Source organism: Suricata suricatta, chromosome 3 (genome assembly GCF_006229205.1).
Source record: "Suricata suricatta isolate VVHF042 chromosome 3, meerkat_22Aug2017_6uvM2_HiC, whole genome shotgun sequence".
NCBI classification, from domain to species: Eukaryota; Metazoa; Chordata; class Mammalia; order Carnivora; family Herpestidae; genus Suricata; species Suricata suricatta.
Window position 1 is genome coordinate 32782181 of NC_043702.1, and position 13121 is coordinate 32795301.

The window sequence follows — 13121 nt, forward strand, 5'->3', positions numbered from 1 at the left end:
GTTGATATTACAAACTCTAGTTCTTATAAATTTAAAATGTACTTTTAAGAAAACTAACTCACCAACTTGATCTTTTAATATTTAGGATTGTTTGGATAGATTTGAGGATATACCTGTGAGCTCACTTAAGCATGCTGAACAAGCAAAATCAAGAGCAAGGCTTTTAGGAAAGAGCCTGGATGATAGCAATAATCAGTTAAAACACTTTGCAAGACCGAATACTGCTCCAAAGGTTAACAAACGGCGAGAAACCCACAACGGAAAATGCACAAGTCCTCGAATGGTTTCAGCAGGCTTAGTTCATATAGATGCAATCCCAGATTATGAAATCCATAGAATGCGGCCAAAAAAAAAATTAAAAGAAAATATTGAAAAGTGTTCGCTCATTTGTGATATTATCCAAATGTTAAAAGTTCAGGATGGTATGTAAGGCCGACAGTCAGACTACCATTTCTCTAGTTAACAAAATGGTTTGGAGACCTGTCCTTTTGTGTGATAGAAGTCAGCAACCAAGTTTCATCTTGTTAGAACCATTTTGTTTTAATTAAAATGAAAAAGAAGCACTTTTGATGTAAATGTGTTTTTCTTTATCAACCTTAGAGAACAGTCCAAAAAACACATAATCAGTTCTTATTTATTTTTATTTCCCAGCTTTCCCTCCTTTTCATTATATAACAGTATCACCAGTTGATAGTTCTCTGATTTCCCAAATCTTTGTTATTTTCTAAATTATTCCTGTCTACCCAATTTTCAGGGTCTTTATTTACAGTTATTTATGTTTAGCCTTTTGCTATTAATATACTCTTATTTGTCAACTCTATATTTTCAGATTCAACAGTATATAATTCTCTGGGTTTATAGAACATCTATGAATTTTAATGTCATCTGGTATTAAACTGCTTATTTATTTTTATGGTTACACTATATAAATAAAGATAATAACAGATTTAATACTAATTCCTGAGGTACCTCCTAACTTACTTACCTTTCTAACTTACTAAAAAAACTATGTAAGGGCCTCTTTAATAGCATAAAACTGTAGAAACCACATAAAACTGTAGAAACTGCACAATTGGTAAAATTGACATAGGATATAAATCAGAGACTGACAAAAATTGGTTCTGTTCATTTTTAAATTCAAGTATAATTAACATATAGTGTTACATAGAACAATTTTATATATTATTCATTGTCCATCTAAGCAAGTGTACTTTTTTTTTTAAGAGTAGGTTTTAATGTTTGTTTATTTTTGAGAAAGTGAAAGAGACAGAGTATGAATGTGGTAGGGGCAGAGAGGGAGACACGGAATCTGAAGCAGGCTCTAGGCTCCAAGCTATCTGCACAAAGCCCGGTATGGGGCTTGAACCCACAAACTGTGAGATCATGACCTGAACTGAAGTTGGATCCTTAACTGACTGAGCCACTCAGGTGCCCCATAGCAAGTGTACTCTTAATATCCTTCACCCATTACACCCATCCCCTCACACCCTCCCCTTTGGCAATCTATAGTTTGTTCTTAAGAGGCTGTTTTTTGTTGTTTCTCTTTTTGTTGCTGCTCATTTTTTTTCTTCTTTTTAAAATTTTTATTCACTTTTTTAAAGTAGTTTATTGTCAAATTAGTTTCCATACAGCACCCAGTGCTCTTCCCCACAAGTGCCCTCCTCCATCTCCACCACCTCTTTTCCCCTCTCCCCCTTCAACCCTCAGTTCGTTTTCAGTATTCAATAGTCTCTCAAGTTTTGCGTCCCTCTCTCTCCCCAACTCTCTCTCCCTCTTCCCCTCCCCCTGGTCCTTCATTAGGTTTCTCCTGTTCTCCTGTTAGACCTATGAGTGCAAACATATGGTATCTGTCCTTCTCTGCCTGACTTACTTCGCTTAGCGTGAAACCCTCAAGGTCCATCCACTTTGCTACAAAAGGCCATATTTCATTCTTTCTCAATGCCATGTAATACTCCATTGTGTATATATACCATTTGTTTTTTAAATTCTACATGGTGAAATCATATGGTATTTGTCTTTCTCTGACTAACTTGTTTTCCTTAGCATTATACTTCTAGATCTATTCATGTTGTTTCAAATGATAAATTTCCTTCTTTTTTATGGCTAATATTCCAGTGGAGTGTTTGTGTATCATCTCTACCCATTTGCTTATCAGTGCATACTTGAGCTGCTTCCATATCTTGGCTATTCTAAATAATGCAAGAAATACAGAGGTGCATATATTTTTTCAAATTAGTATTTTTATATTCTTTAGGTAAATAATAGTGGAATTATTGGATCATATAAGAATTCTATTTTTAATTTAAAAAAACTGTTTTCCACAGTAGCTGCCCTGGTTTGCATTCCCACCACCAGTGAAGCAGGGTTCATTTTCTCCACATCCTTACCAACACTTGTTATTTTTTGTGTTTTTTATGTTAGTCATTCTGAAAGGTGTGATTTCTCTTTTGGTTTTGACTTGCAATTTCCTGGTGAGTAATGTTGAACATCTTTTCATGTATCTGTTGGCTATGTGTATATCTTCTTTGGAAAAACATCTATTCATCTCCTCTGCCCATTTTAAAATTTGATTATTTGTTTCATTCTAGGTTGAGTTGTTTAAATTCTTTATATAGTTTGGATACTAATGCTTTATCAGATCTATCATTTGTAAATATCTTCTCACATTCAGGTTGTACTTTTGCTTTGTTGATGGTTTCTGTTGCATGCAAAAGCTTTTTGTTTTGGTGTAGTCCAATAGTTTAATTTTGCTTTTGTTTCCTTACCCATAAGAAACATACTAAAAAAACGTTTCTATGGCTGATATCAGAGAAAGTAGTGCCTATGTTTTTTCCAGGAATTTCGTTGTTTCAGGTCTTACATTTAGGTATTTAACCTATATTGAGTTTTTGTATATTGTGTAAGAATATATACAATACTGACATATATTGAGTTTTTGTACATGGTATAAGAAAGTGGTCCAGTTTCATTATTGAGTTTTAACCTATATTGAGTTTTTGTATGTGGTGTAAGAAAGTGGTCCAGTTTCATTCTTTTGCATGTAGTTGTCCAGTTTTCCCAATCCCATTTCTTGAAGAGATTGCCTTTCTCCCATTGGATGTTCTTACCTCCTTTGTTAGAGATTAACTGATTTTAAAAGTGTGGGTTTATTTCTGAGCTTTCTATTCTGTTCTACTGATCTATGTGTTCATTTTTCTGCCAGTACCATACTGTTTCATTACCTTGAAATCTAGGATTGTGATACCTCCAGTTTTGTCTTTGTTTTTCAAGATTGCTTTGGCTATTCAAGGTCATCTTTGGTTCCATACAAATTTTAGGATTATTCGTTACAGTTTTATGAAAAATGCTGTTGGTATTTTGATAGGGATTGTGTTAAATCTGCAGATGGCATTGGTTATTGGGTAGTATGGACATTTTAACAATATTGATTCTTGTATCTTTAATTATTTTCATCAGTGTTTTACAGTTTTCAGAGTACTGAAACCTCCTTGGCTAAGTTTATTTCCAGGTATTGTTTTTGGTGTAATTATAAATGGGATAGTTTTCTTAATTTCTCTTTCTGTTACTTCATTATTAGTGTATAGAAATGGAGCTGATTTCCAGTATTAATATTGTATCCTTTGACATTTTTGAATTCATTTATCAGTTATGGTAGTTTTTTGGTGGACTCTTTACCATTTTCTATATATAGTATCATGTCATCTGCAAATAGTGAAGGTTTGACTTCTTTACTGATTTAGATGCCTTTTATTTTTTTGTTGTCTGATTGCTGTGGCTAGGCCTACTAGTACTCTGTTGAATATAAGTGGTGAGTGTGGACATCCTTATCTAGTTCCTGAGTTTAGAGGGAAAGTTCTCAGCATTTTACTATTGAATATGATGTTAGTTATGGGTTTTTCACATATGGCCTTTATTATGTTGAAATACGTCTCTCTAAACTTAATTTTTTAACAGTTTTTATCATGAATAGATGTACTTTATCAAATACTTTTTCTGCATATATTGATCATACTTTTTTTTATCCTTTTTCTTGTTAATGTGATGTGTGGTGTTGATTGATTTGCAAATATTGAACCACCCTTATATCCCAGGTATAAATCCCACTTTATAGTGGTGGATGATTATTTAAATGTATTATTGGATCCATTTGTTAATACTTTGTTGAGAATTTTTGCATCTATGTTCATCAGAGAAATTGTCCTGTTTTAGGTTTTTTTTTCATACTGTCTCTATCTGGTTTTGGTATCAGGGTATTACTGACTTCCTGGGATGAATTTGGAAACTTTCCTTCCTCTTCTATTTTTGGAATAATTAGAGAGGAATAGGTATTAGCTCTTCTTTAAATGTTTGGTAGAATGTATTTCTACCAAATACATACATAAAACATGCATATCCCCCATGCATGTTTTATGTATATGGTATCATACGTTACATCCTTTTATTTTGTGACTGATATTAATGGATGAAACTGATATTACTGCTTTTGTGCTTTAACCTCTGTTTTTTTTAATTTATATCCCAGTGTAGTCAACATACAGTATTATATTCATTTCAGGTGTACACTACAGTGATTCAACAATTACATATATTACTAAGTGTTCATCATGATCAGTGTATGCCTAATCCCCTTCACCTATTTCACTCCTCAAGATCACCACCCGCCTCCCCTCTGATGTCCATCTGTTTGTTCTCTGTAGTTAAGATTCTGTTATTTAGTCTCTTTTTCTACCCTTTATTTTGTTTCTTAAATGCACATATGAGTGAAATCACATGGTGTTTGTCTATCTCTGACAATTGACAATTGGCAATACTTCATTCTTTTTTATCACTGAATACTATTTAATTGTATATATGTACCTTATCTTTTTTTATCTCCACCTATCAGTGGACAAGTGAGTTGTTTCCATAATTAGGCTATTATAAATAATGCTGGAATAAACACAGGAGTGCATGTATCCCTTAAATTAGTGTTTTTGTATTCTTTGGGTAAATACCCAGTGTTGAGATTACTTGATCATAGGACAGTTCTATTTTTAATTTTTTGAGGAATCTCCATACTGTCTTCCACAGTGGCTGCAGCAGTTTGCATTCCTATGAACAGTGCCCAAGTGTTCCTATTTCTTCATGTACTTGCCAACACTTATTTCTTGTGACTTTGATTTTTAGCCATTCTGATGGGTGTGAGGTGATATTTTACTACGGTGTTGATTTGCATTTCCCTGATAAGTGATGTTGAACATCTTTTCATGTACCTTTTGGCTCTCTGTGTCTTCTTTGGAGAAATGTCTATTCATATCTTCTACCCATTTTTAATTGGATTATTTGGTGTTTGGGTGTTGTGTTGTATCAGTTCTGTATATTTCTTTAAAAAAAATTTTAATGCTTTATTTTTGAGGCAGAGAGAGACAGAGCATGAGCAGGGGGTGGGGGGCAGAGAGAGAGGGAGACACAGAATCTGAAGCCGGCTCCAGGCTCTGAGCTTTCAGCACAGAGCCCAGTGTGGGGCTTGAACCCACGAACGTGAGATCATGACCTGAGCTGAAGTCAGAGGCTCAACCGACGGAGCCCCCCGGGCGCCCCTGTATATGTTTTAGGTACTCTTTATTGGATATGTCATTTACAACTATCTTCTCCCATGCAGTATGTTGTCCTTTAGGGTGTTCTTTGTTTTGTTGTTTTTTTCTTCTTCTTTTATGTTGCTGTGCAGAATTATTTTTTATTTTGGGGTAGTCCAAATAGTTTATTTTTGCTTTTATTTTCCTTGCTTTGGGAGAATATCTAGAGAGATGCTGTTACTGCAGTGTCAGATAGATCACTGCCTGTGCTCTCTCCTAAGATTTTTATGTTTTCAGGTCTCACATTTAGGTGTTTAATCCAATTTGAGTTTATTTTTGTGTGTATGGTGAAAGAAAGTGGTCCAGTTTCACTCTTGCATGTACCTGTCCAGTTTTCCCAATACCATTTGTCATAGAGACTGTCATTTCCCCATTGTTTATTCTTGTCCCCTGTGTCAAAGACTAATTAATCATATAATCATGAGTTTATTTGTAGATTCTCTATTCTGTTCCATTCATCTATGTATTTATTTGTGTGCCAGTACCATACTGTTTTTGAATATTACTGCTTTGTAGTAAAACTTGAAATTTGGAATTACGATAACTCCAGTTGTTGTTTTTTTTTTCAAGATTTTGTTGGCTATTTAGAGTCTTTGGTGATTCCACACAAATTTGAGGATTGTTGGTTCTACCTCTGTGAAAAATGTTGGTAGTATTTTGATAGGGATTTTATTACATCTGTAGATTGCTGTGGGTACATGGACATTTTAAGAATATTCTTTCAATCCATGAATATGAAATGTCTTTCCATTTCTTTGTGTTATCTTCAATTTCTTTAATCAATCTTTTATAATTTTCAGAGTACAGATCTTTCACCTCTTTGGTTAAGTTTATTTCTAGATATATAAGTTTATTTTTGGTACAATTGTCAATGGGATTGTTTTCTTAATTTCTCTTTCTGCTGTTTCATTATTATGTATAGAGATGCAACAAATTTCTGTTCATTGATTTTGTATCCTCTGACCTTAATAAATTCATTTGTCAGCTCTATTTTTTTTTGGTGGAGTTTTTAGGGTTTTCTATAGAGTATCATGTCATCTGAAAATAGTAAAAGTTTGACTTGGATGCATTTTATTTCTTTTTGTTGTCAATTGCTATGGCTAGGACTTCCAGAATAATGCTGAATAAAAGTGGTGAGAATGGGTATCCTTGTCTTTTTTCTGACAGAACAGCTGTCAATTTTCCACTATTGAGTATAGTGTTTAATGTTAGCTGTGGGTTTTTCATAGAAGGCTTTATTATATTGAGGTATGTTCCTTCTAAACCTACTGTAGTGAGGGTTTTATAATAAATGGATGTTGTACTTTGTCAAGTGCTTTTTTTGCATCTATTGAAATAATCATATGGATTTTATCCTTGCTCTTACTGATGTCATGTATTATGTTGATTGATTTGCAAATATTGAACCACCTTTGTATCCCAGCAATAAATCCCACTTGACTGTTTAAATGATTTTTTAATGTATTGTTGCATTTGGTTTGCTAATACTTGTTGCATCTATGTTCATCAGTGATAATGGCCTATAATTCTTTTTTGTGGTATCTTTTTCTTGTTTTGGTATCAGAGTAGTACTGGCCTCAATGAGTGAAACTTGAAGTTTTACTTGCTCTTCTTTTTTTGGAATAGTTTGATAAGAATAAGTATTAACTCTTCTCTAAATGGTAAAATTCCTCTGTGAAGCCATCTGATCCTAGATTTTTGTTTGTTGTTAATTTTTTGATTACTAATTCAATGTCATTGCTGGTAACCACACTGTTCATATTTTCTAATTCTTGTTTCCATTTTGGTAGGTTATATTTTTCTAGGAATTTATCCATTTCTTCTAGGTTGTCCACTTGGCTTGCATATATTTTTTCATAATATTATCTTACCATCCTTTGTATTTCTGTGGTGGGGGTATTATTTCTTTTGTTTCTGTTTTTGTTTGTGTTATCTCTCATTCCTTTCATTTTGGATGAGTCTGACTAGAGTCTTATCAATTCCATTGATCTCTTCAAAGAACCAGCTCCTGATTTTGTTGATTTGTTCTATTGTTTTTGTTTCTGTATTATTTATTTCTGTTCTAATCTTTATTATTTCTTTCCTTCTGGTGGATTTGGGTTTGTTTGTCTTTTTCTAGCTTCTTTAGGTAAATTGTTTGAGATTTTTCTTACTTCATGAGGTAGGTCTGTATTGTTATAAACGTCCCTCTTAGACTGCTGTTGCTGCATCCCAATGAATTAGGAACGTTGTCTTAATTTTCATTTGTCTCTGTGCCCCCTATGTTTTTTATACCCCCTATGATGTCTTTATTGGCCCATTCATAGCATGTTGCTTAACCTATATAAATAATATTTTTGCCCTTTCCAAAATTTTTCCTGTGATTGATTTCTAATTTCATTGTGTTGTCAGAAAAGATGCATGGTATAACATTGACCTTTTTGAAATTGTTGAGACTTGTTTTGTGACCTAATATGTGATCTATTCTAGAGAATATTCCATGTGCACTTGGAAAGAATATGTATCATGCTGTTTCAAGGTGAAATGTTCTGAATATATCTGTTAAGTTTATCTAGTCCAGTGGATCATTCAAAGACACTGTTTCCATGTTGATTTTCTATTGAGACGATCTGTCCATTGATGTAAGTGGGGTGTTAAAATCCCCTGCTATAGTTGTACCACTGTCAGTTTCCTTATATATGTTACTGTTTTATGTATTTGGGTGCTCCCATGTTGTTTGCATAAATATTTACAGTTGTATGTTTTCTTGTTGGATTTTCCCCTTAATGATAATATAATGTCCTATGTCTCTCATTACAGTCTTATTTTGAAGTCAGTTTTGTCTAAGTATTGCTACCCCAGCTTTCTTTTCATCTCCATTTACATGACAAATGTTTCTCCATCCTCTCACTTTCAATCTGCATGTGTCTTTAGGTATGGATATATAGATGAGTCTTGCATTTTTATCCATTCCATCACCCTATGTATCTTTTTATTGGAGTGCTTAGTCCATTTACATTCAAAGTGATTATTAATAGGTATGTATTTGTTGTTATTTTGTTATTTGTTATGGGTTTACTTTTGTAGATCTTCTCTTTCTTTCCTTGCTCTTTTTAAAAATAATTTTTAATGTTTGTTTATATTTTGACAGAGACAGAGTGTGAGCGGGGGAGGAGTAGAGAAAGACAGAGACAGAACCAGGTTCCAGGCTCTGAGCTGTCAGCAAAAAGACTGATGTGGGGCTTGAACTCACAAGCTGTGAAATCATGATCTGAGCTGATGTTGGATGCTTAACTGAAACACACAGGTGCCCCTTCTTGCTCTCTTCTTTAACCATAAGTTGGCTTTTGTAAAGTGATATACTTGGATTCCTTTCTCTTTATTTTTTGGGTATCTGTCCCTCATTTATTTGTGGTTACCATTAGGTTTGTAAATAACACTTTATGCATATAGCATTCTATATTAAGCAGATGTTTGCTTAGCTTTGAACCCATTCTTTTCTCCTGGCCTCCCCACATTTTAGGTATAAGGTATCATGCTACCTTTTATTTTGTGAGTCCCTTCACTGATTTTTACAGATACACTTATTTTTACTGCTTTTTTGCTTCCTTCTTTTCTTACTCTTACTTATGGTCTTTCCTTTCCACCCAAAAGGGTCCCCTTTAACATTTCTTACAGGGCTAGTTTAGTGATCATGAACTCTTTCTATATTCTATATGACAGTCTATAGTCTATATTTCTATACGACAGTCTTGCTGGATCGAATACTCTTGGCTGCCGAATTTTCCCCTTTCAGACCTTTGAATATATCATGCCACTGCCCTCTGGCCTCCAAAGTTTTTATTGTAAAGACCAACAATAGCTGTATGGGGTTTCCCTTGTATGTAACTGTTTCCTTCTGCTTTTAAAACTCTTTATCATCACCTTTTGCCATTTTAATTATTATATGTTTTGGTGTGGACGTCTTTGGGTTGATTATGTTGGGTGGGGGAGGTGCTGTGTCTTCTGGAGCTAAATTTGCTTCCTTCCCCAAACTGAATAAGTTTTCAGGTATTATTTCTTCAAATAAATTTTCTGCCCTCTTTTCTCTTTCTTCTTCTTCTGGGATCCCTACAATGCCAATATTATGCTTGAGGAACTCACTGAGTTTGCTAAGTTGTTCTTATGTTACAGAATTTTTTCTTATCTGCTCAGCTTGATTTCTTTACATTATTCTGTCCTCCAGGTTACTCACTTGTTCTTCTGCTTCTTTTAGCCTGTTATTCCATCTAGTGTATTTTTAATTTCAATTATTGTGCTCTTCATCTCTGTTTTTTAATCTATGTGTTAAGTGTCTCATTGATACCCTCCACTCTTTTCTCAAGTTCTATGAGTATCTCTATGATCATTACTTTAAATTCTCTGTGAGGCATATTATTTATATCTGTTTTTGCTTAGGTCTCTTGATGTGATTTTATCCTCTACTATTTCATTTGGGGCTACTCCTCTGTCTCCTCATTTTGCCTAACTCTTTGTGGTTTTGTGTGGTGGGAAAGTCGCTATGTCTCCTGCTCTTCAAAGTAGTGGGTTTGGTGTCACTTTTAACAAGGTGGCACAGGTTCTCTTCTACAGGAGAAATGCAGCTACTATGGAAATGGTGGGCACACAAGGCACCTCTGTAAAGCATGCTTGTGGAGGGATAATACAGTTTTAACAGGGTATGGGCATCTTCCCCAGGAGGTGACCAGCTGTTGCCACTGAGACCAAGGTGTGGCAGAGTACACAGTCAGGAGACAATGTTGGCAAGGCTTGCATGCTAGTCTTCTGGGGGAGGACAGTTGCAGCACCAGGGTGAAGCAGGCTTGGCTAGAAGGGGTAGATCCGTGGGGACACTGGGGCAGGGGGGTGGAGGGGTACAGTATAAGCGAGTTAAGTAGTGAATGCTGGTGCCATGCTGCTTCCCACAGGTGGCTGTGAGTTTATGCTGGAGGATAGGGGAGGGAAATGGTGCCAGCCATCGCTTTTCTTTGTTCCTGGAAAAGTTCCTCAGTGTAGTCTGACATTAGTCAGTAACTTTTCTTCCTTTATGCCACAGGCATTTTTCAAACTACTGCTTCTAAGTTGTGTCTCCACAGCCTGTCTCTTTAAGTATAAGGACTCAGCTTTCTATCACCCGTAGGGCTCTCTCACCGTTTGCTCTCTGATTTTTATTTATTAAAAAAATTTTTTTAACTTAAATTCATGTTAGTGAACATTAGTATAGAGTTGGTTTCAGGAGTCAAATATAGGGATTAATCACTTAACATATAACACCCAGTGCTCATCCCGACAAGTGTCCTCCTTAATGCCTATCACTCATTTAGCCCATCCCCCTACCCACCTCCCCTCCAGGAAACCTCAGTTCATTCTCAGTATTTAAGAATCTCCCATGATTTGCCTCCCTCTTTTCTCATTTTATCTTATTTTCCTTCTCTTCCCCTATGTTCATCATTTTTGTTTCTTAAATTCCATGTATGAGTGAAATCATTTAATTGTCTTTCTCTGACTTATTTCACTAAGTGAAATACACTCTAGTTCCATCCACATTGTTGCAAATGGTAAGATTTCATTCTTTTTAATTGCTGAGTAATATTCCACTGTAGCCATATGCATCTTCTTTATTCATTCATCAGTCGATGGACATTTCGGCTCTTTCCATAATTGGGTTATTATTGACAACACCACTAATAAACATTGGGGTGCATGTACTCTCTTTGAATCAGCAATTTTGTATCCTTTGGATAAATACCTAGTAGTGCAACTGCTGGTTATAGGGTAGTTCTATTTTTAATTTTTTGAAGAACCTCCAAACTTTTCCAGAGTGCCTGCACCAGTTTACATTCTCACCAACAGTGCAAAAGGGTTCCCTTTCTGCACATTCTCTTCAACATCTGTTGTTTCATGTGCTGTTCATTTTAGCCATTCTCCAGGTATGAGGTGGTATCCCATTGTGGTTTTGATCTGTATTTCCCTGATGATGAGTAATGTTGAACATTTTTTCATGTGTCTGTTAGCCATTTGGATGTCTTATTTTGAAAAATGTCTGTGTGTTCTGCCCATTTCTTCACTGGATTTTTTTTGGGGGGGGAGGTTATTGTTTGGTAAGTTCTTTATAGATTTTGCACACTAACCCTTTATTTGATAAGTCATTTGCAAATATCCTCTCCCATTCCGTTTGTTGCTTTTGATTTTTGTTGACTGTTTCCTTTGCTGTGCAGAAGCTTTTCATCTTGATGAAGCCCCAATCATTCATGTTTGCTTTTGTTTCTTTTGTCTCTGGAGACATGACTGTAAGAAGTTGCTGTTGACAAGGTCAAAGAGGTTGCTGCCTGTGTTCTCTAGGATTTTGATGATTTCCTGTCTTACATTTAGGTATTTCATCTATTTTAGATTTATTTTTATGTATGGTGTAAGAAAGTGGTCTAGTTTCATTCTTGTGCATGTTGCTGCCCAACATCATGTCCATTTCAAAACACAGTTTTCTAAAGGGATTATCTTTTTTCCATTGGATATTCTTTCTGGCTTTGTCAAAGATTAATTGACCATATAGTTGTGAGCTCATTTCTGGGATCTCTATTTTGTTCCATTGGTCTATGTGTCTGTTTTTGTGCCAGTACCATACTGTCTTGATGATTACAGCTTTGTAATATAGCTTGAAGTCCAGATTATACTTCTAGCTTTGGTTTTCTTTTTCAAGGTGGCTTTGGCTATTGGGGTGTTTTCAGGTTCCATACAAATTTTCAAATTATTTGTTCTAGCTCTGTGAAGAATGCTGCTGTTATTTTGATATGGATTCCATTGACTATATAGATTGTTTTGGATAGCATGGACGTCTTAACAGTACTTGTTCTCTAATCGTGAGCATGGAATGTTTTTCCATTTCTTTGTGTCTTGTTCAATTTCTTTCATAAGCTATCTATAGTTTTCAGCATGCAGATCTTTTACATCTTTTGTTAGGTTTATTCCTAGGTATCTTATGGGCTTTAGTACAGTTGTAAATGGGATCAATTCCCTGATTGCTCTTTCTGCTGCTTCAATATTTGTGTTTAGAAATGCAACAGATTTCTGTACATGGATTTTATATCCTGTGACTTTGCTGAATTCATGTATCAGCTTTAGCAGTTTCTTGGTGGAGTCTTTTAGGTTTTCCATGTAGGTTATGATGTCCTCTGTGAAGAGTCAAAGTTTGACTTCTTCCTTGGCAATTCATATGCCTTGTATTCCTTTTTGTTGTCTGATTGCTGGAGCTAGGACTTCCAGCACTGTGTTGAACAACTGTGGTGAGAGTGGGCATCCCTGTCGTGTTCCTGACCTAATGGGGAAAGCTCTCAGTTCTTTCCCATTAAGGATGATATTAACTGTGGGTCTTCCATATATAGCCTTTATGATGTTGAAGTCATTCCTTCTATCTGTACTTTCTTGAAGCTTTTTATCAAGAAAGGATGTATTTTATCAAATGCATTTTCTGCATCTATTGAGAGGATCTTGTGGTTCTTATCCTTCCTTTTA

The 13121-nt window shown here is 35.1% G+C and overlaps 1 protein-coding gene across 1 annotated transcript in view; it reads left to right on the top strand.

Annotated features, from left to right (window-relative positions):
* C2CD6 (C2 calcium dependent domain containing 6) overlaps positions 1-564 on the top strand; it is a 147125-nt gene extending 146561 nt beyond the window's left edge. The window contains exon 16 of the mRNA XM_029934066.1: positions 86-564. Within this exon, the coding sequence (XP_029789926.1) occupies positions 86-430 (345 nt within the window). The 3' untranslated portion in view covers positions 431-564. The remainder of the gene's footprint in view (positions 1-85) is intronic.
* Positions 565-13121: the final 12557 nt, after the last annotated feature.